General features: G+C 37.4%; 2 protein-coding genes across 4 annotated transcripts; one reads left to right on the plus strand and one right to left on the minus strand.

Moving 5' to 3' along the window:
• Positions 1-1900: 1900 nt before the first annotated feature.
• rcbtb2 (regulator of chromosome condensation (RCC1) and BTB (POZ) domain containing protein 2) lies at positions 1901-16301 on the minus strand. 2 transcript variants are annotated; one of them, XM_057351014.1, is made up of 12 exons: positions 16130-16301; positions 15346-15477; positions 13912-14062; positions 11674-11840; positions 10839-10997; positions 10367-10474; positions 7975-8117; positions 7567-7757; positions 7306-7432; positions 5328-5467; positions 4267-4397; positions 1901-3936 (listed from the first exon to the last, which is right to left on the minus strand). In XM_057351014.1, exons 2-12 carry the CDS (start codon positions 15469-15471, stop codon positions 3796-3798), a joined length of 1584 nt encoding a protein of 527 aa, XP_057206997.1. In that variant the 5' UTR covers positions 15472-15477; positions 16130-16301; the 3' UTR covers positions 1901-3795. The 2 variants fall into 2 exon arrangements, with proteins under 2 accessions (XP_057206997.1, XP_057206998.1); XM_057351015.1 differs by having other exon boundaries at positions 3794-3958.
• A 660-nt stretch (positions 16302-16961) lies between these two features.
• cysltr2b (cysteinyl leukotriene receptor 2b) lies at positions 16962-24843 on the plus strand. 2 transcript variants are annotated; one of them, XM_057351026.1, is made up of 3 exons: positions 16962-17085; positions 22388-22467; positions 22552-24843. In XM_057351026.1, the coding sequence occupies exons 2-3, from the start codon at positions 22412-22414 to the stop codon at positions 23447-23449; spliced, it is 954 nt and encodes a 317-aa protein (XP_057207009.1). In that variant the 5' UTR covers positions 16962-17085; positions 22388-22411; the 3' UTR covers positions 23450-24843. The 2 variants fall into 2 exon arrangements, with proteins under 2 accessions (XP_057207009.1, XP_057207008.1); XM_057351025.1 differs by having other exon boundaries at positions 22388-24843.
• Positions 24844-25460: the final 617 nt, after the last annotated feature.

A 25460-nucleotide genomic window follows, 5' to 3' on the forward strand; every position in this document is an offset into this window, starting at 1 on the left:
GAGCATCCGTTAACTCCTCCCCTTCAACTGTCAGTCTGCTGCCAGTTTCATTTCAAAATCAACGCAACAGCTGTTTTTACACATCCAATCATTTCGCAGTGAAAAACGCAAGCCACGCCCACTAATTTTATCCTTTGAAATTGGTTTTGACTAGAAGGGATATACAGCTGCCTCCACTGGGCATGCGCGCTTCAATGCCGCATAATTTTTGCCAACAGTTGATTAATATTTTTTATTATTGCAAGGTTGGGTTTAGGGTTGGGGCAGGTGCAGGTGCAGGAGTTAGCTAATGTAATTTATTGTAATTATATGGCGAGATTTTGCACCACTTCCGGCCGTAGCTGTATCCCTTCTAGCACCAACCTCTGAAATTCTAGGAAATGTGTCAGAATACGGAAGTAAAAACGATCGCAACTTCCGGTTCACGGGGACTTTAAAAATTGCCATTGCCATTGACACATAGGCCTATACACACATGTGCATCTTAAAAGATTTGCTTATGTTGGGGGTACATACATTTAAAAAAAATGCTTGATATGGCTATGTCATGGTTACGGACTAGTGTTGTAGTACTCGAGACCGGTCTCAAGACCAATTTTTGATGGTCTTGGTCTTGTCTCGGTCTCAACTTTCTTTGGACTCGGTCTTGGTCTTGGTCTCGGTCTCGGTCTCAAACTTAATGGTCTCGGGATTTTTTTTCAAGACCGGTCAAGACCACAACTGTGAAATACACTAAATTGCTGGTGCATTGTCTGATTTATGTGTTAACATCATTCATGTGATTGGATGTAAGACTTCTGTCTTTAAAAGCTTTCACCACTTGTTCCTTATTTGATTCTTCTGTTACTTTTGTTACTCTTACTGCTGGTAAGAGAAGAATGTTGATTGTCTTAAAGAAATCTGTCAAGAAAATGAATTCACACAAAATATCCGAGATGTGATTGTAGGAGCCCTTACAGAAAAGACACACGGAATTCACATGTGCAAAAAACACATGTGATCACATGTGAAATGTGTGTTTTTGGAACATTTTGGTGTGAATTCCATGTGAATTCCCACGTGAAACCCATGGGATAACATATGCCACATGTCTCCACATGTGATCACATGTTCTTCACGTCACCACATGTTGCACATGTCATTGTGATCACACGTGTTTTTTTGCACATGTTAAACACATGTTGTATACATGTGACCACATGCGAAAAACATGTAAAAAACATGTGAAATTCATGTGTCTTTTCTGTAAGGGAGATCTTGTTTTTTTATTTGATAACATCTGATGTGATATTGATTTTGTATAATTATTCAATAAACCTTGAGTTAATAAGTGACTTAAATTTTAGACACACTTAAACACAAGTTTTTGCTCTATTTTGGCTAGTCCCAAACAAATCTAGAACAAATCTGAACTTTTGTGCATTTCTGAGCAACACACAGCTATTTTGCCATTGATTAGATAAAAAAAAAACAATGAAACTAATTAAGTCACTGAATGTTTTGTTTTGTTGAAGGTCACAGACTTAAATTTAGCTTTTCTTTTAAATGTATCGTTTTTTTATGTTTAGTTGTTGAAATGTTTACCTGCACAAAAATTGTAATATGTTCCAGTAGGTGGGTGATAAAACATGGAACATAAAACATCCTATACATTTCTGCACAATGAATCACCCAAGTTACTTCTATTATTATTTTATTATGACTTTTTAGTGTTTTGTGGATCTTTCGAATGAATTTTGGGAGTGCTGGTCTTGGTCTCGACCCCTCAAAGTCTTGGTCTTGGTCTCGACACCCTCTGGTCTCGGTTTTGGTGGTCTCGACTACAACACTACAGTGGAAAGTATAAATATGATTTCTCTGAGGAACATAGTTAGTGAACAGTGACAAATGTATAGTAGACCACCAGGTATGCACACCTTTTTAAACATGTCTAGGACATTTATTTACATGTTCAAAGTGCTATATGACATTTTGCATATACAGGAACAAAAGCAGTTTGTTATCTTGACTTTTCTGAAAGACTGTGTTAAGTGTTAAATAACACTTAAAATTCACACACAAAACACAACAACTGAAGAATATTTAGCAGACCCCTGGCAATGAGGCAGGATTAACAGTTATGACTTTATTTATGCATGGGACTAAACTGAACAGAAGACCCCCTGACTGTGTAAACAAATGTGAATAAACTTACCATCAAAAACACATTCTTATATTTGCCTTTAAGTCATTCAAGTAAAACCATTGTCTCATTGTAAAACAACCGTGTTGTCCTCGCTAAACATTATTTAATTGACTGTAAACCCTTTATTAAAAATGTGCTTTAAAATGCTATTACAAGATTACACTGGTTGGATAAAAAAAACAAAGAAAGCTTTTAGTTACAGTAATCTCATTAAAACATGTCCGGGTCAATTTCACCCTTAAATCCAATAGTGTACTAATGTATCCGGATGTTTCTTATTGTTCACATTAAATGAACCATCAATAAGTCATTATTTTGAATCATTACTGTAAAACACTCGTGTCAATTATCTTGTCAAGCCAAGATAAAATATGGACATGTTCTTCACAGGCCTCATGACATCGACCCGTCATCATGTGTCAATAAAATGTTAATGAACAGCAGAATATGGGCACATGGTTAGTTTTGTGTCAACACCACCAGATGACATCATTTGCCAACTGCACAGGAACAATGGCACTGTGGACGGTCATTTAGGGCTTGGACAAATATGACCAGACAGAAGCGCAAATATTGACCTTGTACATGTTCAAAATAATAATACTGCTAGACAAAAAAATCAGATGTATCAAATGTAACATTACAGTAAAAAACAAACATTAATCGGTTACGTTCATTGTATTGTGGATAACGCCAAAGTAATTCAAATGCATGATATACTTCTCTAATAAGACATTTTAGTAAAGGAAAAATTCACCCAAAAATAAAAAAATGGACAACACAATACAAAATAAATTGTACACAGCTTTTTTCATACAATTTATAGTGACTGTGTATTTCATTAAACTCACAAAATCTCATTGGTGAAAAGGTTCATGAATAAATGACTTAAATTATTTGTTTTCTCAACAACAACAAAAATGACTTGGCATCTATGATACAAGTGGCTGAAATATTTATTTGTGGGTGAACTATTCCTTTAGATGTCCTTTTAGTGCCAGAGCAAAATGGAAATGAATTCAGATCAATAATGACATGTTTGTGTCCCATTTTACACCCCGCAAAAAAAATTCATCTGTTGTGCTGCTTTATAACTGTCATTATGTCAAGAACAACCCAGTAGCAAAGATAATTGAATTAACGTTGCATTAATGGTGAGAATAACCAATTTAACATCGATTCAACATGAAATCAATTATCTTTGCTATCTGTCAATATATGTGATCGTAACAATAAGTGATGGCGTAGGTATGAACAATATGTTTGGCTGGACCCTTCCAAACCATCATATAATCATATAATGTGAATGAATGTCAACTCTTCACAAGAAAGTAATTCCTTTCACCCGTCATCTACATGAGACTCATCTTCCCTTATTGTTTATAAATCACATACTTATAATGTACATGTCTTTCATTACATGCATTTGATGCTCTTCAGGTCCTTTGAATCCGGAGTGGATTTCCAGTACGCATCTACTTTGCAGTTTACAGTCACCGGGTCCAAAAATACGCCAAGTGCAGAAATTTGGCTTATCTTCTCCAAAGCTGAGGTATCTGAGGTAACATGCCTGGAATAGCAAAACCAGTGCAGATTTCCTCTTCAGCTTCTCAGTTTTTGAAGGCCCCGTAGCGGCTGGCTTTGCTGATGAAGTTCTTCAGCAGGTCGTGGTCCATGTCGGCGAAGGCCTGCGTTTGCGTGACAGCCGTCAGGTGGTTAACGCAGAACTTGAAGCAGAACTCCTCCAGTTCCTGCACATGAAGAGTTGGTGGACTGATTCAATGAGAAAGAGAACCAACGCTAAACATCTAAAAACAAAACAATCTGTTTCTGTGTGTACCAAAACCTCTCGAATGGTCTACCTACGCAGCATTTTTTTTTTGCTTTGTGTTTAGTATTTTTGTAATTATTAGTGAATTTTGTTAATAGCTTAGCAACATGCTACTACCAAACGCTAATGCAATGAAAATAAATGATGCCGTAGAACGTAGCTGCTTATGTAGACATCTCACTAGGTTTTGGAACAATGCCATATTTAACTAGATCGTTTTTCTGATGAATGTATGATTATGTAGACTCACCCGTGCCTCATACTTGACAGCCGCTGACAGTAGCGTTACAGCGTTCTCTTCTGTAATGCCTCTCTTTATGGTCTCCTGACACAGTCTTTTCAGACGGCTCTCACGGTAGTATGTGGCCAAGTCCAACAGACCTTCACATTAAAAATGACAAGATAAAAATGTTTCAACCTATGCTCTAGCAATCTATCTGTTGATAGCTTTGTTGATTTCGCTAAATGATTCTCGATTTAGCAACCCAATTTTAGACATTTTTAGCTCCAAAATCTGATCGGATGAGCCACAACTGTCGCCGCTGTAAACTAGCTGATATACACACAACTGTGACCACACATTTAGTTATGTGCTATAGATACAATCCAAGCAAAACAACTTTCTTTGGTTAAAAATAAAGATGCCTACTGTCCTTCTGAAACCTTGTATCTCCATATTTCTAAATATTTCTTTTTTCCCCATAAATCATTATTATTAGTCACCCTTTATGTTTGTCACTGGGTTTTGCGAATATCTAACCAATAAAAAGTGTTTTTTACATTTCCTGAAAAACAGCGAATTTGGACATACGAGGTTTCAGAAGGACAGCGTTATTGAGCCATTACATTACAAAAAATCGTCTTGCCTTACCCTGATTCACAAGCTTGATAATAAAAATAATTTATTATGATTTGAGTGTCAGGCGAATTTTGTGAAAAATGTCAGTTTGACGTCATTTGACGTAAAGATAAGTACATAAATAACCTGCAGTTTTATGTTTCAAACAAAGATGGCGGCAAAGAGACAAATGTTACGTATTGTGGCTTTATTATTAATTTGTACAAATTATTTTGGGTTGGCCTGGCAACCATCAGCATACTGCCAGACTCATAAAATGTATTTATGGTCTAAAGAATTGTTGACGGTTGTAGTAATTTACAGTAGCGGTAAAGTCACAGTAATTCACAGCCTCTTGTGGCAGACTGCTCGAGTGATGTGAACATTCTGAAAATATGACCCTACTATTAAGGCTGAGATTTGACTTCTTGATAGCAGTGTGAGTATCTGAAGAGTCCTTGTGAAAGGTTCACCTATAGCATCTTCAGGGGGGAGGTTGATGGTATCAGTATACAGGTACTCCAGGAAGGCGCGGTACACCATATAGGAGAACTGATGAACTTCTATGGTCTCTTCGTCGGTCTCGTTCAGCAACGCTCGAAAATGCTCACACCTATCAGAACAAACACATGAGAAACCAACCTGTGAAATAAGATTTAAACCGGGTTACATTACCCTGTAAACATCACTGGAAATGTTGTTGTCTGTTCAATGACAACAGACTTTTACACTAGTAATAATACACTACAACAATTACAGTATTTTTTATTGAGGGCAAATACATCACGTAGTAAAAAATGCAAAACACAAAATTGCTTTTATGTGCTGCCACGTTTGTACTGTGCAAGGAAAATATTTCAAATCCCCCCTCGTGTTGTTGTGACAAACTGCACTATGCCTTAGTTTACACTGTATTATTATGCCCATTTTACTCCGTGTATATTCAAATTTATCACGTAGTAAAAAATGCAAAACACAAAATTAAAAAAGTACCAGCCTGTACTTGCACCAGTCAACACTGGAACACATTCAACTGGAATGAAAAATCTACTTTAAAGTCACCATGAAACGGAAGTTCGATTGACTTATTTTCCATATCGTGATGTAAACCCGATTGAAACGGCATCTCAAATTAGAAAGGGCGGGGCTTTATTTTGCCCTTCACTTTTTGATTGGTTTGATGTAAGTTGGGCCTGGAGGGGAAAATAAAAAATGCTTGGCCATTGGACAGTCAGTATAGTCCTACCTCTTTTTTGTTGCCTACGTCATGTGGTGAAGAGTTGTTGTTAAGAGGAGCTTAATGTTTTTAATTAAAGATTACAAGTGCACATGAATTTTGAAAAAATAACGGTGTGCACGGATAAATCATTTACAATAATCACGGCAACACTGTGTAAAACACTTAAAATGTTCCTGTTTGATTTCATGGTGACTTTAAATACCACCATACATTTAGACACTTCCATAATACAAAAAACACAGCTGAACACATGAACAAGATGACTGCAAAAGCACGAAGAGCATAATTTATGCAACAATCTGTACACTCCAGTATGTGCAGTCAGAAATACGCCTGAACATGTTCATGTAAACAAACTTTCGTTTCCGGGTGTAGATGGAATCAAATGAGTATAATGACGGGAAAGAAACAGTGGGGAAAAAACCCAACCTCTGATGAGAATCAACTAACTATTCTGAATCTGATATGATCAAACTTTATGATAACAGGAAAGCCAAATGACGCTGTGAACCCAGATGACAGTAGGGTTGGGTACCGTTCACTTTTTAGCCGGTACCGGTACCAAAACGGTACCTGGAATTCGGTGTCGGTACCAAACGGTACCTTTTTTCGGTACTTTATTTATTTCAGTGAAAAAAAGTCCAAACCTCTCAATTCAAACATTTTGTTGAAATTTTACACAAAGACTATAGAAATAACTACAGCATTATTATTACAACCAGCTTATTCTATTTCCTCCTCACACACATAATCATTTATTCATGCACTGTGATAATTTACCTAAACCATGAGGCCTCCACCATTAACAGACCATTAGATAATATAGAAAAACAAAACTAGAAAAGTCTACAAAAATATTTTTAACAGCATCATTACTGAAAATAACAGATTGATTTGTAATATACATTTTTAACAGAGATAATGAAAGAATTACATATAAATATATAATGTTGATCATACAATAATACATGATGTAAATGTGCATCAGTCTCCTGCGGCGCTGTTCACAGCTTTAAATTGCGAAATTTGGCACCGATTGATTTAATGTGAATCGATACTCGGTACCGACCTAATTCGGTCCGTGCCCTTAAAAGTACAGAGTCCGGTACCCAACCCTAGATGACAGAGGCAATTTCTTCACCAAACTTTTACTCAGTATGAGCAAAAAGGATTAACGTTTGCTGCATCTCCTGATTTAATGGCAGGGCTACCTGATTTTAAGAAGGGCTTTGTGCACGTGGATGCACTTCCCGTCAACCAGGAACTTGAGATCGGAGATTTCTGGGCTGTCGAACTCTTGCTTTAGTGACTGGGCGACGGTCAGATAGTCATCTCCATCTAATGAGCAGATACAAGCAAACAGCACGTTTCCTGAACATAATCAGCACCAAAAACACAGCTTTGGATGAAATCTCCCACAACTACATAATACCCATAATGCAGTGGTGATTTTGAAATAACACTCCTCTTACCCACAGACAGGAGATGCCAGGTGACGGCGGGTGTCGCGAAGCAGGCAAAGACGTCATCTGTGCTGGTGAAATGCGTGAGGTGAGGATAAGCCACGGCCTGACCCCGACACTGACCCCACATCAGTACCTGACCGCTCTGTGTCTTTGCTGCTGATGTGTGGCTGGTGTGACACGCGGCAACCTCCACCATTCTGCAAAAGAGAAAAGAGTACAGGGGTTCATTCGAGAGCCCTACTGACCCCACGCAGAACTGCTTCAACAGGATCTTAACATGCCAGTACCTCTGACCCATCACCCCGATGTATTCAAAGCATTTCACACGTCTCAGACATATAACCAGGTGAGGCAAATTATTTCCACCACAACGGATGTCTCTGCTCTACCGCAGAGATCTGAACTGGTTCTAACCTCTCTTTGTCCATGTTGATGAGAGTGGGCAAGGCCTGGTTGCTCTTGTTTCCTGTACCCAACTGTCCATACGAGTTGGCACCCCAGGAGTAAACAAATCCTTCATCTGTAAGTGCCAGCGTGTGCGCGTAACCACACGCCACCTGTGAACACAAGCCAGTTAAGCATTATAGGCATTTGCGTGTAACACGGCTAATTTCCTGACAGTATCTTGATCAATATTACGGGACAGGATAATCCTTTCAACCACTCCATTTAAACAATTTGCTAAGTTTTTTTGTGTTTAAAGGGACAGTTCACCCAAAAATGAAAATTCTGTCATCATTTCCTCACCTTCAAGTTGTTCCAAATCTGTATACATTTCTTTGTTCTTATGAACACAGAGAAAGATATTTGGACGAATGCTAATAACCAAACAGTTCTTGGATCCCATTGACTACCATAGTAGGAAAAATGACAACGGTAGTCAAAAGTGCCCCAGAACTGTTTGCTTTCATACATTCTTCAAAATATCTTCTTTTGTGAGAAGACAGAACAGAACAAAGACATTTATAAGGGACTTTTTTCTACTATGGTAGTCAATGGTAATTATAACTTACCCTTTGGCCAAAAAATAAAACATTGTTTCATTTCATTGTTTATCTGCCTTAAGTTGCGACCTGGGGTGTGACGAGACACTTATCCCACGAGACCAGACACGAGATGGAGTTCACGAGAACGAGACAAGATTTTTAGACTTTTTTAAAGAAATCCTCAATGATAAAATATATAGGGGAAAAGGTATTTTATAAAAACACAAAATGCCCAAGATGTAGGCATTATTTAAATCATCTTGTACTATGAAACAAATTAAACTTCTATTTTAATGAATTATATTATGCAGTAATAAACAATATGTAAACACTGCAAAACGTTTTGTCACAAACTCAACTGACAGGAAGTAATTGCACAAAAATTATGCTTTGTTTTCTTAACAGGTGCAGCTTTTAGTAAAGAGCTGTGGCTGTTTTCTCTATATGCTTTTGCATAGTGCTCGAGTTAGCAGAGGTGGAGATCATTTCACACTGTCAATCCTCCTTCCTCCACTGACTGAACCCCTCATAGCCTTCAGAGAAACAGTTAAAACTACATAAACACATCATGTTTATGCTAACATTGCACATATGTAAGAGACAGATGATCCGTTTTTGAAGAGGTTTGCCAGTGAATGTATTTAAAGGGGTCAAATGACACGGCTAAAACGAATATTATTGTATGTTTTAGATGTAATGCAATGTGTATACACGATTTAAGGTTCAAAAACGCTGTATTTTCCACATACCGTGCATGTTTGTATCTCCTCTTTGCCCCACCTCTCTGAAACGCGCAGATTTTTAACAAAGCTCATCGCTCTGAAAAGCGAAGTGTGCTAATGATTAGCCATTTTACGTGTCTAATACATGCATGGGCAACTTATAACACACCAAAGACACATAAAAAACGTATTAGCGCCATATGACCCCTTTAAATAACATAATAGCGCTCCCAAAGTGCTGCTGGCAGCACAAGCCGGCGTAAACACTAGTGCTTAATGCGCAAGGCACTGCAGACGCGAGACAAGCGCGTGAAGGTTGAAACCCATACGTCTAGCGCGTGTTTACAAACAGTGGGAAAGTAGCGCAGCGGGATGGAAAATCACTTTGTCTAGATGAATGGCCGGGCCGGTCACTGTAGCTCACAGCAGCACGCACATACTTTGTGCAGTTATTAGCGTGTTCTGTACAGTAATGAAAACAGGTCGCACCACAACAAAATGTGCAATCGCACAAATGCTCCCAAATATATTTTGAGGGTGCACAGGTTAAATTTAGGAAGCATATGCGACTAAAACGGTCGCAAGTTCGTGCCCAGCACTCCACCATGCCAATTGCGTGAGGATATTGTGTTCAAATCATGCTACGAGATCTCGTCACACCCCTAGTTGCGACTAATATTAAAACCTCAAAATATCAATTGTGTTTGTTGCGTTCTATGTTAAATATCAACAGCGTTTCTAAGAGATCGCTCAAAGGAACAGTTCACCCAAAAATGAAAATTCTGTCATCATTTACTCATCATCAAGTTGTTCCAAACCTGTATCAATGTTCTTGTTATGCTTAGCACAAAGAAAGATATTTAGAAGAATGTTTGTAACCTAACACTTCTGGTCACTACCATTGTAGGAAAAGAAACTACTATGGTAGTCAATGGTGCCCCGGAAGTGTTTGGTTTCCCACACCCTTCAAAATGTCTTCTTTTGTGTTCAACAGAACAAAGAAATGTATTCAGGTCTAAAACAACTTGAGGTTAAGTAAATGGTGACAGAATTTTTATTTTTGAGTGTTTTTGATATTCAGAAGTCTTTGTTTCTCACCTGTACAATGTTTGTTCCTTGTAAGGCAGCAATTCTGCAGGGGGTTTGCTGGTTTGCGTTGTTCCCCAAACCAAGCTGTCCATTGCAGTTATAACCCCAGCCGTAAGTCTGTCAACACAAAACTTTAGTTAGACCAAAAACTACTATTACTCCTAACAGCAACAACAAATGTACAAAACAATTAACTACGATGTCTATTATATCTGAAAAAGACAAATTTTCAAGGCGTACTGAGTTTATCCGAGTGAATTTAACCTCTGAGTGACAGCTCAGACAATTACTATAATTAATGTCTAGTAGGAATCAAAACACTCTGAGAATAAGTCACATACCGAGTGCATGCCAACCCCTAACCGGCAACAACTTCCATCAAAACTCATTACGCAGCTATATTAAACTCTGGCATTTCCTTAATTCAATACGCAAAATAAAACATCCTAATATGTTAATCCGAAAAGTCTAATGAGATCACCTCTCCATTGTCAAGTACAGCCATGGAACAGAGCTGTCCACAGGCAATGTTGACCACCACCTTATTCTGCAAGCAGCTGCTGACCCTGCGCGGGGTGGGCTGGTTGGCCGTTGAACCCGAGCCCACCTGTCCGGAGTTATTGTAGCCCCAGGCGTACACCTGTGAACAAGATGAGAGGAAACCGATCTTGACCTTGTAAGACCAATTGAACAAAATCCCTTAACATTAAACAATCTTCAAGCCTCATAATTTCTGTTCACATTTCTCCGTTTTTTGAAAGCAAGCCTCTGGATAGCGTACGAGGCGTACTGGATAGCATTCGTTATTTTAATGCCGGAATGTTTTCACTGTGAACCCTTTTCAAAGTCCACACGAACATCGGGGTCTGTCTCTTCCACAGAAGCGCCTCGAGCGTTCTCTCCTTCAGTTCTTGTTGCTGTGTTGGAGGTCAGCCAGCCGTGTAAGATTCACACCTGCTCCTCTTCGCTGTCTAATCGTGGTGCTCTGTGTTTTGGTGCCTTGGATATTTTCCCATTTCCTCGTCCTCAGTGTTTATTCCCATAAACCTTGTCACATAAATACTGTGAGTTTTCTGGAAAGCGTTTCTCTGGAAACATTTTTTCCAAGACCGTATATCCATTTAATAAGGCAATTTGGGATTTATGATCTGCCTACCACTGATGTGTTACGACAAAAGTGTGAATACTTGATACATTGAACCGTTTACAAAAAAAGAACCTGATTTATAGGCATAAAGTAAATTTGGTTGGTTGGTTGGTTTGATTTAAATGTGACTCAGCATCCGGTGTATTAGTATAAGAGCGTGTCTGTGTACCTCTCCATCTGTGGTGAGAGCTATGGTGTGGTGAGAGCCGCAGGCCACCTCCGTCACCCTCTTGTTGATGAGATTGGTGGAGACCAGGGCAGGGGTCAGGCCGTGATTGGTTGTGCCATTTCCCAGCTGACTGTAGCCATTGTGACCCCAGGCATAAACCTCTCCATCTACATATATAAACAAGAGGACACCATGAAGTTAGAGAGACCGTCTGACAGGACATTCCAGACAGTCATGTAATTAGACTCTATAAAAGTCTTTATGCAGCCAAGTTAAAGGATTTTGTTTTATTATCTTATAATGGATGGATGTGTTTTTTGGAGCTTTACCATCTTCGCCATATACGACAACATTATTTGTTTGTGTTCAAACTGAAGGAAGTGAGTCATATATCTGGAACATATCTAAGAGAAATTAAAGTCTTTAAAGTTGGTCAGAGATTTTTGGCAGTTCCACATACTCTGTAATACGACCATCATACACTGTAATACGACCATCAGGCAGGTTTCAAGCATCAACCGGCATTGGATAGCTTTGATTGGCTGTTTGGCTTAGCAAACCAGGGCACAAGATGAAGTCAAAAGGGAAAGCTCTCATTTTTCTGCATTTCTCAGTACTAAATATTTACATGAATCCATCTGTGGTGAGCGAGATTTGTTTGTAAGTGGTAAGCAAGTGCTACTTTGTTTATGTCTTGTATACCAGCATTAAGTGCTGTACTGCATCTGCTGGGTCCGAGTCACCTCAGTATCAAAAGTAGCTTAAATACTGTTTGATTTTTCAAAAATAAATAAAAAAGCAGCCTTAAATTTTGTCCGGATATACAGTACTGTGCGAAAGTCTTAGGGGTGATTAACATTTCGCGACTTCTGCGCGCGCAAGTTCGTAATTTTAAATGTAGACATGCGGCAGACTGCCATCTAGTGGTAGGCCGTAGTTTATGCACGGTTGTGCGTGGATCTGAAGTTGTTTGTGTGTGGATTTTGTCCAATGCAAAACCGCGTAAAGAACGTCTCAAAATCCGAATGCACAGAACAGGATGAATGGACGCGCGTTGCAGGATACACCAATGCACAACTTCTCATTGGTATGCGCAAAATGATTATACATGAACACAAAATAAAACATTGAATTCACAAATCTGTCTCTATTTGTACAAATCGTCTCATGTTTATTACAATCTAAATTTCACAGATTCAAATCATACGGCATTGTGTTTGTGAATAGTAAAATACAGGTGTAACTTGTATCACGTTCACGGATGAGTGTGCATGCATTTGTTAATCATTTTGAGATGAAATTCATCCCATAGAAACGCCTCTTACCATATTTGGACCATCAGGTTCCAAAGCAATTGTGCTTACAGGTACGCCCACCTTACTTGCGTAAACATTTGTGCGGTCTTAGTCGAATCATACCACGAACTGACATAGATTTGTGGGGGTGTGGTTACACAAGGTGTTTCAGGCAGGTCTGGGTGAGCATTCGCTTTTAGATAGAATGCATCTTTTGTTCCCAAACTTTCATTTTTGCGATTTTACGTGTCTAATACATGCATGGGCAACTTATAACACACAAAAGACACAGAAAAACACCTATTCGCGCCATATGACCCCTTCAACCAACAGCCCCCGTTTAAGTGCATTATATAAAGAAGAACCCTGGAAACCTTTTGTCAAAAGCCTCAATTTGTTTCAGTGTGTGAAATCTTTTAATTTCTTCTGTCGAAAAAAATGTAAGTGTACTATTCCTTTAATGGCACCTATAATATCTTAAACGATTTACATGAAGCACGTGAGAACAAGAAAACATTTCTGATTTTAAAATTGATCAAGACTGTTTCACCTTCTCAGGAAACCTTTAAAGGTCTTATCATTCTCAGTGTTTGTATTAAAACAGTTAAGTGCTCTTAGTGCATTTAATAGATCTGATACACGATCAAATCCAGTCACGTTTACTGTAGTTCAAGATAAACACTTCTCAAATACATAAATGGTCACTAATGCAGGAAAAAAGTAAAGATAATTGGAGCATTAAATTTACAGTAATGTTGAACATATTGTATGGTTTAAGTTAGTTTATAAATCAACTACAATGCAAATTTTGACATCACACTAAATAAATGTAAAATAAACCACTGGACTGGAATTGCAATATCTTCACACAAAAATACCAATATTAACATCCCTAATAGTAAACATTGACCATTGCTAAAATCTAAGCGAATGGCTTTCCAACCTGCTGTGGCGAGGACTAAGTGTGGTCCTGTGCCGTAGCTCAAAGACACTATTTTTTTGCCGCACAGGATGTCGATCCGCCTGGACTCGATAGTGCTCTGTGTGTCCCCGAGTCCCAGACAGCCACTGCAGTTTGTCCCCAGTGCAAACACCTGTAGACAACACATTTACAGTGATCAGGTGGTTAACATCTGACAAACATCTAAACAACTTTAAGTTGTTATATTCATCAAACGGATAGATCCAATCGAATATTGCTTTACAGCCTACAGGCCTGAAATTTACACTACCTAAGTTTAAAAATAAAGGTGAGATGCAATGCCAACCCACTGACTATTTAAACAATGGCATACAACTTGCCCAGCAAGGTTTTAAATGACTTTACCACAGAAGTAAGTTTGCAATAATGCTCCTGTTAGCCTCCCTTGCGGCGTTGCATACTGTATTTTCACGCAGAACGCAACGACATGTGAAATCATGCTTGTGTGGTTGGAAGCGTTTGAGTTCAGCTATCTGTTTGGGTGTGTTCGGGCTTGCTTCTTCGGCTTTGTGTAGCTACTTAGCAGAAAATTTCAATTAAAGTGCTGCATGTAATTTTTTGGAGGATCTATTGACAGAAATGCAATATAATATACATAACTATGTCTTCAGAGGTGTATAAAGACCTTACATAATGAAGCCTTATGTTTTTATTTCCTTAGAATGAGCTATGTCTGTCTACATACACCGCGGGTCCCCTTACATGGAATTCTCCATGTTGTTTCTACAGTAGCCCTAAACGGACAAACTGCTCTACAGAACGCGTTTCGTAAATACGTTATCTCCTTCAGCAAAGAAGTGAAAATGTGACGACATCTTAGTCCTGTGTCAGCCACCGTAGTGCTTCGAAAGAACTGGTTGCAATTCACAACCTCGACACTAGATGATTTCATACAGCGGACCTTTCAGCGCAGAACATTGGTGTATTAAATATACTTGTCACCGTTTTATAAACATTTTATAAAGAACGGCACTATATGCTTGACACCGAATGCTAAGTGTACTACTAAGAGAAAGTAAATATGTCTTGTGTTCCCTACATTTCATTTTAAAACTACTAGAGAAAGCTAAATGCCTGTCTAGGTGGGTCTTAGAGGAAAAAAATCATCTCTGATCTAACAAACAGGAGGAAAACCAAACTAAAAAAGGAAGTGACCGGGATGAGACGCTGCACCCGAGCTCCTCTCAGGAAACAAGCAAGGCTCCTATTAGTATTACAGCCTAAATATAGCCTCATTATATCTGCTTAGCAGCAGGCCAGGATCACTTCGTCATTGTCTCAAATACTTTCCTCTCTGTGTTCGAGACCTTTGTTTGCCAGAGAGAATGATTCCACTGAATGTGATTATATACACACACAGACAACTGATTATTTCCAGAAAGTCCATAACTGTACCTCATCATTGACTGTAACATAGATGGCCTCATTGGCAGCGCTGCCGAACACGCAGGCTTGACGGATGAGCCGTAGTTCCTCAGGAGGAAGAAGTGCAAACACCGGCCACTTTCCCACGTCAAGCATACTATACTGTAAACACCAAGTACATACACTTGCATGAGAAATACACAGGTTGTGTTTCAAAACCTAGGGAGCTGCATGCCTAGACACCATCTCTGAGCATCATCCTGCATGTATGGTTCTACAACCATAGAAGAGTCATTTAAATTACTTTTTTTGTTTTTCTTTATTCATGTATTTTTTCTTGAGCAATGGTGATGTTCACCTTTCTTGATTCGATCATCTGTGTAAAATAATAAAGCTGTTTTTTATAATAATAAAAAACATGTCAGTCAAGTTAGCTGTCATACAAAAATAAACCTCAACAGCATGTAAGTTAGCAAGAGAGACGTCCCAAATCCTGTACTAAATGATGTCATCAAACCACTAATAATGTTTAGAAAGTGAACTATAACGTGCATATGAGAAAACTTTCGCCTGTTTGTTATTACCTATCAGCTAGCTAGCATGCTAACTACTACTGTTTACAATGATACGTTTCAAAAAGCCGACATATGAAAATAGTCCTAAAACCCACATAAACGTCAAACTGGTATGCAATTTTAAAGTTCTAGTAGTTAAACTTCAGTTGTTATGACGGTGTTTAAATTAGTTAAAGCGCCTAACGTTAGCATATGTTAGCCGGTTGACGTCATACGAGAGATCTGTCAGTCAAACTCACCGCGAGGTTTTCCAATAAACATCTCTCAATTTTTGCTTCGCGTACACATGATCTCCGAAGTCTTTATTCCCGATGGAGAAGAAGATAAAGATGTGATAAAGCAATCGTGCATGGCTATGGGAAAAGATACTGCGGATATGTAGAGTACCAGCTGGCAGTGTCGCATGGGTGGATTTCAATCCACTTCCCATTTAAAGAAATACTCCTATTAAAATATACATTTTAGTAGTTTGTTTGATTTTTAATTCATTTGAAGTAATCACAATGATTAAAATGATGTGAAACATATAATCATATTCACATTACGTTCACACTGTCCCATATGACAAAAAAACATTACTGTAATACTGTTTTGGGCTGATTTATTCGTTTTTATGTAGTTTTGTTATCATAGTTGCTGCAATTTTTACTTATTTAAAATCATTTCAATGTTAAAAACATAAATTGTTGGTAAACTTGAAATATTTCACTTCACATACACAGTATGTTCATGTAAGTTTATTCTCAACAGTCACATCTCATGCACATACTTAGCAATGTTGGTCATTCATAACCTTCACTCAACCATGTTCACAGACACAAATTCTGTTCACTTTGGATCAGACTCTAGTGCATACTTTTACGGCAGCTGAATACCTGTGGATTACAAGTGTTTATGGTATCTAAAACACTACGCTATTCCATAAGTAACAGTATGTTTCAATATCTATAAATCATTTTATATGGGGTATTATATATAAGATTGAGATAAGTCATGTGGAAATTAAAGATGAATGGGTGTGTCTTTTGGAAGTGAAACTGGAGAAAGTGAATCAGTCCTCAGAGCTGCAGCAGTGTGGAGAGCAAGCTATGACTTTAAACAACTTCATCTCAACGCTTTTATCTTTTCATACGTCTCAGTTCATACTTGTGGGTACCCTCTGAGGATTTCGTGCTATTCGGTTAACTCTTGACAGGTAAGTTTAATCTTGTTAAAGAAAATAATTTCCAGATGAGTTTTGGCATGCTGGTGTTGGAAAATGGTTTACACTGTAAAAAATGTAATTTACAGATTTTCACGCAATGTCCAAAAAACTGTAATTTATGGAATTTTACTTTTTTTATAGATTTTTAAGTATTTTTGAAATATGATCAAAAACCGTCCATTTACAAAAAAGACATGTAATTTTACAGGAAAAACCGTAAGGTAAAAACGTGCATGTAAAAACTTCAGCACAGTGTTTTATTCATATTTATTAATGATAACAACATTATTAAAATAATTTTCTGTCTTGTACATAAGAGTTCAAAAGAGTTTTAGTCATGCATCAAGTCCAGACATTTTATTCCAGTGTATTTTGATGCTTCATACTTTGCCACAGATATCGTGAATGTACAGAATTAGGATTTCATTCTTTTCTTACAGATGTAATGTATTTTGAAATTGTAAAACTAGCAAGAAAGACCGGATCAACAACAATTTAACTGAATAATTTTATTATACTTTTTAACAAGTTAAAACATGCTGAGAGTTCAAAAACATTCAAAGATCAAAATGAAAACATTCAGAAAAATGCTTTGCAATGCAATGCAATGTTTACTTAAATTGTCAGTGTTTACTCCATGTCACGCAACCATTTCATTTCTTCTTCTTCTTTGAATATCAGTTCAAATTTGGTTGATGTAACTTTGGTCGCGTGCATGTTTTTTGTCTTGAATTACAACTTTTTATTGAAACCTCAGTGTTTTGGCTCTGGGCTTTTTAAAATTCTTACAGTATCATATCCCGTTTCATCTAACATCTGTTTTTATTGAAGAGTTGCCAGCTGTGTGCACATTTTAACATAAATTATATATTATTTTACAACTGGTTTAAATTAAATTTACAAATGAAAGAATATTGGTTTTTACAGCTACATTTTAATGGGCTGCATACATTTTATGTGAGCAACATTAGTCTACGTTTCCATGGTTATGGGCATTAAAGGTCTCTGTGGCTCCGATCTAATTGGATGCAACATTTCTTGGAAGTTGATGTGTTATTTGATATGCCCCATTACAATATACACTACAAGTAAATGAAAGATAGAGAGAAAAGATTGGATACATTAGATACATCATAGATTGGTTAATACAATACATGGCCAAAAGTGAGCGGCGATGATTTAATAATTAAAGGGACAGTTTACCCCAAAATGAAAATTCTGTCATCCTTTAACCTCCAAGTTGTTCCAAATCTGTATAAATGTATTTGTTCTGTTATACACATAAGAAAATATATAGAAGAATGTGGGAAACCAACCCGTTCTGGGGCACCATTGACTACCATAGTAGATTTTCAGTCAATGGTGCCCCAGAACTATTTGGTTACAAACATTCTTTCAAATATTGTTCTTTGTGTTGTGCGGAACAAAGAACTTCATACAGGTTTGGAACAACTTGAGGGTGAGCAAATGATGAATTTTTGAAAAAAGAATTTTCATTTTTGGTTTGGATAGGGCTAGGCCCTTTAATTCCAAGACAGATCTAAATGCTATGACATTCTTAAAGGGATAGTTCACGCAAAATGAAATTTCTCTCATCATTGAATCACTCTTAAGTTGTTCCAAATCTATATAAATGCATTTGTTCAAACAAGATATTTTGAAAAATGTGGAAAACCAACCAATTTTGGGACACCATTGACCTCTGGGGCACCATTGCTTACCACTGTGAAGCAGTGACAGTAACCTACTCCAACATGTTCAGTAAAGCTTACTTAAACAGTTAAAGCAAATGTAACATGTTTTTCTTTACATTCTTTTATAGTCTTTTTTGTTTAATCCATATGGTAATAAAAAAGCCACAGATCTCAAATCATAACGTTTCAAAACATTTATTTTTCACAATGTTAATGCATTGTGAGGCATAAAAAATGATTACATTTCTTGCATATCTGAAACAGTATAAAACAAGCAGAACTTGCTGGATAAAGTTGAATGTGTTCTTCATGCACTTCGGGTAATCAAGATGGAGTGCATACGACAGTCCAAACAAGAGACAAACAGCAAGAGGCATATCTCAGACTTCATCCATTGCGATATCTCACTCTATGATGTGGAGACAGGATCTGCATGGATTAGCGAAGAAGAGTGAGGAGAATCTTCATTGATGACTGTCAGAATGCCAACAGCAACGTGCTCAAAGTCGTTCTTATCCGAGTCCTGAAAAGAGATTATTCAAAACAATTAAATAAAGAACTATTTACACAGTTGTGGTCTTAAGTTTATATATGCATATTTCAGAATCCATTAAATGTTGACAATTAAAGAATAAGAGGAATGAAAAATGAAAAGTTTTTAATTTTGTAATGCTACTAACAAGCTATTTAACATAACATATGTTTACATATTATCCACAAGACAGACTAATAACTGAATTAACAAAAATGACCCCGTTGAAATGTTTACATACGCGGTTCTGATACTCTGATGTTACACAGAGTCAACAACTGTTGTAATAGTTTTTCACAAGTCACATGTTTGTTCTGAGACATCACATCATACAAAGAGTTGTTGATGATCCAAGTAACATCACATAGTGTTAAGAATCAACTGCATATAAACTTTTGAGCTTGGTTATTTCTGTCAATTATTATGTGTTGTGGACTATACGTACATATCTGTTATATGAAACACGTTTTTATATTTTATTCAATAATCAGCATTTTCTAGATTCTGCAAGCAGTTTTATCCAAAAACCTGACAAAAACAACAAACACTGCAATACAGTTAAAGTGACAGTTCACCCAAAAATGAAAATTGTGTCATTTACTCATCTTCTTCAAACCTGTAAGACCTTGCGCAGAACACAAAAAAAGATATTTTGAAGAAAGTTGGTAGCAGAACAGCGCTGGCACCCATTCACTTCTATTTGTTTGACTCAAAACCAATGCAAGTGAATGGGTGCCAGTTACCAATATTCTTGAAAATATTTTCTTTTGTGTTCTGTGGAAGGAGGAAAATCATACAGTTTTAAAATGACAAGAGGGTGAATAAATGATGACAAAATTTTCATTTTTAGGGTGAACTATCACTTTAACCACATAAAAAATTAGCAATATTTATCATAATATTCATTATGGCTACTTACAAAGCAGAGTTTGAAAAAATCTGAGGGCTTGTCTCCAAGAAGAACAGGGATGCAACGAAGAACTGTAGTGTGTTGAAGAGTCACCAGAGATTCCTGAAACAAGAATACATATAAAATGAGATCACATGTTGTGTTCGCTAATACCTCCTCAAATCTGCCTTTGTACAGGGTTCCACAAAATCGCATAACTCACACTGAAAAACGTTACCTCCTTTACGACATTTGTTTTCACAGAATCTGATGCGTGATGAGTGGATAAATGCACCTTTACAGCACTGAACGACTTAAATGTGCACAAACAGTCTTTGTATAAACACGGCACTGGTGATACACGAGTGTAGTTTCCATGTTTTAATCTGTAATGCTTCAGTAAAAGCACTCTTTTGCCTGTGGAATATGAACAGTACTTGCACGGCCAAGGGGATGCCATTTTTTCTAGAATACATTAATAGTTGCTGTTTTGTGAGATAATTACCTCAGACTGATGTTTCTGATGTCTGATGCTGACAGAAATATTTCGCCGCGGTTGAAAGTGGCGCCGCACGAGCCTGCGTGTCAGCATCTGAAAAGGTGTACGTCCGACGACCGTTGAGTTTCTTCTCATGTTTCAGCCTGAATCCCGCCTGTGCGTATTGACCCCTAGAGGCAAATACGGTACTGCAGAGGCGACAACTTAATGTTTGTGTTATATAGTCTTAAAAGCAGAATTCGTAGTAAATTCGTGCTGACGTGAAACCTACTTAAATAATATTTTAACAACCATTACATAAAGTCAAATGACAAATTACATAAGTATAACAAATGCTTTTAAGACTTTTTATGTTCTATTTTCACTTATTTAAAAAACATACCACACATTCTTAATTTAAATCAAACCATTTATACCTCATATTGTATCAACGCTAATTATTAACACAATATTTTGTGTTTAGTTACGTTTAAATAACATTTGGAAACCTCTACTCTCTTAAGACACTTATCAGTTAGCAGAACAAAATGGCACTCATTCAAATTGCATTAATTCAACTAGGGATATTTAAGTAACTAAGAATTTTAACCCAAATAGTACCCGTTACTTAATCTACATTATTAATCTCAACAAGCAGTTGCACATTAAGTAAAGTCAACTAAAAAAAATAAATTAGCACATTCATTACAATTTACAGTGTAGTTTTCCCCTATACTAGTCAATGGTGCCGCAAACGGTTTGGTTTCCCACATTTTTCAAATATTGTTCTTTGTGTTCTGCAGAACAAAGAACTTCATACAGTTTTGGAACAACTTGAGGGTGAGCAAATGATGACAGCATTTTCATTTTTGGTTTGGCTTGGCCCTTTAATTCCAAAACAGATCTTAATGCTATATCTGTAATATGACGTTCTTAAAGGGATGATTCACCCCAAAATAAAAATTCAAATTCATCATTTAATCACCCTCAAGTTATAATTTGATGCTTAATGTTTGGCAACCGAGCTGATGGATGGTGCACCACCGTTACCAGAATGGCGCGTGAAGCTTAAAATCAGGGCAAAATTGTGACGCATGTTGATCTAGAATGCCGCAAAAGCCGCATGAATTCCCACATTACCGTTCAGACTGAGGTCACATTGCGAAACATCAGACCTATATGTATCCGATATGGAAGATATGGAAGTGGCTCAGATCAGATTTGAAAGATCGGATTCCATGTGGTTTGTCCTGTTCGCACTGTCATGCAGTCACACAAGCAAAAAAAATCTGATTTTGGTGGCAGTTGAACGTAGTCTAAATGTATTTGTTCTAACAGGATATTTTGAAGAATGTGGGAAACCAAATGGTTCTGGGGCAACATTGACTACCATTTAGTTCTGGGGCACCATTGACTACCATATTAGTTTTTTCCCTGCTAAATTTAGTCAATGATGCCCCAGAACTGTTTGGTTACAATAAAACATTCTTGCAAACATGATTCTTTGTGTTCTGCAGAACAAAGTTATTTATACAGATTTGGAACAACTTGATGGTGAGCAAATGATGACAAATCATTTGAAAAAATGAAAATTCATTCCAAGACAGATCTCAATGCTATAAGAAGACATTCTTAAAGGGATAGTTCGTCCAAAATGAAAATTCTCATAAAAATGATTATTCTCTCTGTTTTATTTCCAGATCACAGACCTTCTCAGTCCCACCATGGAGCAGTCAAACTTGTGGAACACCACAAACAACTGCTCCATCACTGAGTTCAAGTATACCATCTATCCGGCTACATACTTGTTCATCTTTTCCCTTGGGCTGATCGGCAACCTCATATCTCTATTCTTCTTCATCAGAACATGGAGAACAACGGTAGCTTCCTCTCCAGTCAACATCCTTATGGTCAATCTCCTCATGTCCGACCTGATGATGGTGTGCTCGCTACCGCTCCGAGCCTCCTACTATCTCATGGAGTCCGACTGGGCCTTCGGAGACGTCACCTGCCGAATCATGTCCTACATTTTCTACATCAACATGTACGGCAGCATTTACTTCCTCATGGTCTTAAGCGTGGTGCGCTTCGTGGCTATCGTTAAGCCGTTCCATTACATCCGCTGGCAAAGCTCTCGGAGAGCGTGGATGATATGCATCGTTGTCTGGCTGATCGTTTCCGTGACCTCCATCCCGCTTCTGAGAGCAGGAACTTCTGAGGGTGAACACGGCCGAACGAAATGTTTGGAATTGGACACGTCCCTGCTGGAGACTATCATTATATTGAATCGTGGTGTCTTGGTTTTAGGCTTCGTCATGCCCTTTGCGGTCATCTCGGTGTGTTATGTTTTCGCGGCCTTTTATTTGCTGAAGCTGAAGAGTCAGAGATCTCAGTTTAATCACAAGAAGTCTTGCTCTCTTGTCATCATCGTGCTTCTTATATTTCTCACGTGCTTCATGCCGTATCACGTAGTGCGAACCATCTTCTTGGAGGCTGAGATGGAGGTTATAAAGAACGGCTATGGGGAATCATGTTATTACATTCAACGGCTGAGAGAGGCTGCGGTTGTCACACATTGTCTGGCTTCGGGAAACAGTTGCCTGGATCCACTGCTTTTCTTTTTCGTGGGGGAAAATTTTATAAGCTTTTGGCGGGAGAATGCATCGAGAGGGCAAAGTTGTATTGTAGAGCACAATGTGAAAGAGCCAGACAGCAAGAGAGTTAAGACTGGCGTGTTGTGCTTGGGACCTGTTGGGACTTGAGGAAAAACATAGGTAAATTCCCCGAATACCTTAAGAGGAAGACGATATCCTCCTAGGGGACAGATACAGTACATCACATATACTGTACGTTTTCATTAGAGGTGAAGCGTGTCATTTCTGCACTTCTAGTGGCACAAAACAAAAAACAATTGTAACCTCAACAAAAAATATAACTTTTGCTCTATCAGTGCCATGGGGCGGGTCTATCTGTTTGTCCAACCAATAGCATATGGAGGGAGTGCTGAAAATGGTTTCACCTAAATGCAAATGAGCTTATGTGTAAAGTACATTAAGACTTTGCTTAAATCTATTGGTTTTTTATTTTTCATCTGATAAAACAAATCTTGTAATCTTGCATGTGACTCAACAATGTCCACACCTTGCTTTGTGTTTCAACCTCCCAATGTCCATGATTTCAGAATGAATTTCAACATTGATGATTTAATCCAGGAATAAATAATCTATTATGTACTATACACATCCATTCTATACTGTTACTCTGTTACTTAGCGGTTATTTTGTTTTTACAGTTTTTATTCCTCTGAAAGTGATAGATGTTCTGTGTGTGTATATCAGCATGTTAAACTTTGTTGTAATTGCAGGAATTGGGGAAATTCCTGTTTTTGGGGAAAACAGGATTGATTATTTTGAAAAATAAGGTGTTTGACTGTAATGTAAAGGAAGTAATGTGAACAGACAATAAATACTGGTAAACATGTATTGTAGGGCTGTCAAATGATTAATCGCATCCAGAATATGTCTGTGTACTGCTTTGTATGTATTCATGTATATAGGCCTATACTGTACAGAGAGAGAGAAAGATTTAGATGTATTTATTTCTATTTACAAATAATTTAAATTATGTTTAAACATTTTTTTATTTCTATATTTTATAATTTTCTAAAATATTTTTGTGCATGCATGTGTGTGTTTGTAAATACAAAATTAATATACACAGTACACAGGCATATATTATGTAAACACAAACTTTTATTCTGGATGCTTTTAATTGCGATTTATCGCTTGACAACCCTAATTTATTACTATGTTACAATTTAATTGAGACGGTTTTAATGTTATTGAATGTTAGGCATGAGGTATGGTGGGGTATTGAGTTGGCAGACCAAAATGGGTTGGTACCAATAACTAGGCAGCAGATGGGACAATATAATGGCTATACAGGCAATATAGACCCAAGTTATTTTACGCATTAAATAATATCAAATGAAATTTAATTAAAATTAAATTAAAATAATACATCTATACATGGTAGATTCTGAAACACATATGTAAATCATCCATGATCGCATGGTAATCCTAAAATGTCCATATATTGCACATCATAAATATTGGTATCACAAATATCATTAAAAAGGCCACAATTTGCTAACAAATTGTTGTATTTTTGTCTGTCTTGTCCTTCATTTTGGCAATATGTTACTTATCTCATGGATTTAATAATGCACTTGGATCCTTACTCTTTGCCCTGCTTTTTTTTTAGTGCTATTATTAATAATTTAGTTTGAATACGTTGTTTGGAGAAAAAGATGGAGGATAAAAACAAATGCAGGACGTTTTGGCTGTAATGGGAGAAACTCTTCAAACATAAACAATCTCTACAGATTTGGACTCTGTAGGTAAATAGCAGGGAGAAAGCAATAAATCATACCTGGAGTTAAATAGAAGGTATGTGAAAAACCTGAAACGAAGAACATTGTATTCGTCTTCTTTTTTTAAATGGGAATTTTATTAAATATAAATAAACAAACAGCTATTTAAAAATACAATTAAAGTGGGCATTAATTGGACGTTTTATATTTAAAAAATTACTAGAAAGTTTGCAGCAGCGCCACCTGCTGGGCGTGCATCATTCTTGTGATCACTTTATATAAACACCAATTTTTAGAAGACAAACTCCTTAATGAAGCTCGGTGTCAAACGGAACTATTTCTGAATCCTTTTCCATTAGGCACAGGTCACAGAGGAGCGTTACACGACCCTATGTCGCTCT

The sequence above is a fragment of the Triplophysa rosa genome, linkage group LG14 (genome assembly GCF_024868665.1).
Source record: "Triplophysa rosa linkage group LG14, Trosa_1v2, whole genome shotgun sequence".
Taxonomy (NCBI): Eukaryota; Metazoa; Chordata; class Actinopteri; order Cypriniformes; family Nemacheilidae; genus Triplophysa; species Triplophysa rosa.

What these genes read in the sequence shown, in the direction of transcription:
- rcbtb2 (XM_057351014.1), bottom strand. Translation starts at nt 15,471, where the DNA reads ATGCTTGACGTGGGAAAGTGGCCGGTGTTTGCACTTCTTCCTCCTGAG. An exon ending in AAGGAACAAACATTGTACAG is followed by an intron (nt 8,118 to 10,366) that starts GTGAGAAACAAA and finishes TTGTGTTCACAG; the next exon opens with GTGGCGTGTGGTTACGCGCA. An exon ending in CTGTCAAGTATGAGGCACGG is followed by an intron (nt 3,937 to 4,266) that starts GTGAGTCTACAT and finishes CTTCATGTGCAG; the next exon opens with GAACTGGAGGAGTTCTGCTT.
- cysltr2b (XM_057351025.1), top strand. Translation starts at nt 22,412, where the DNA reads ATGGAGCAGTCAAACTTGTGGAACACCACAAACAACTGCTCCATCACT.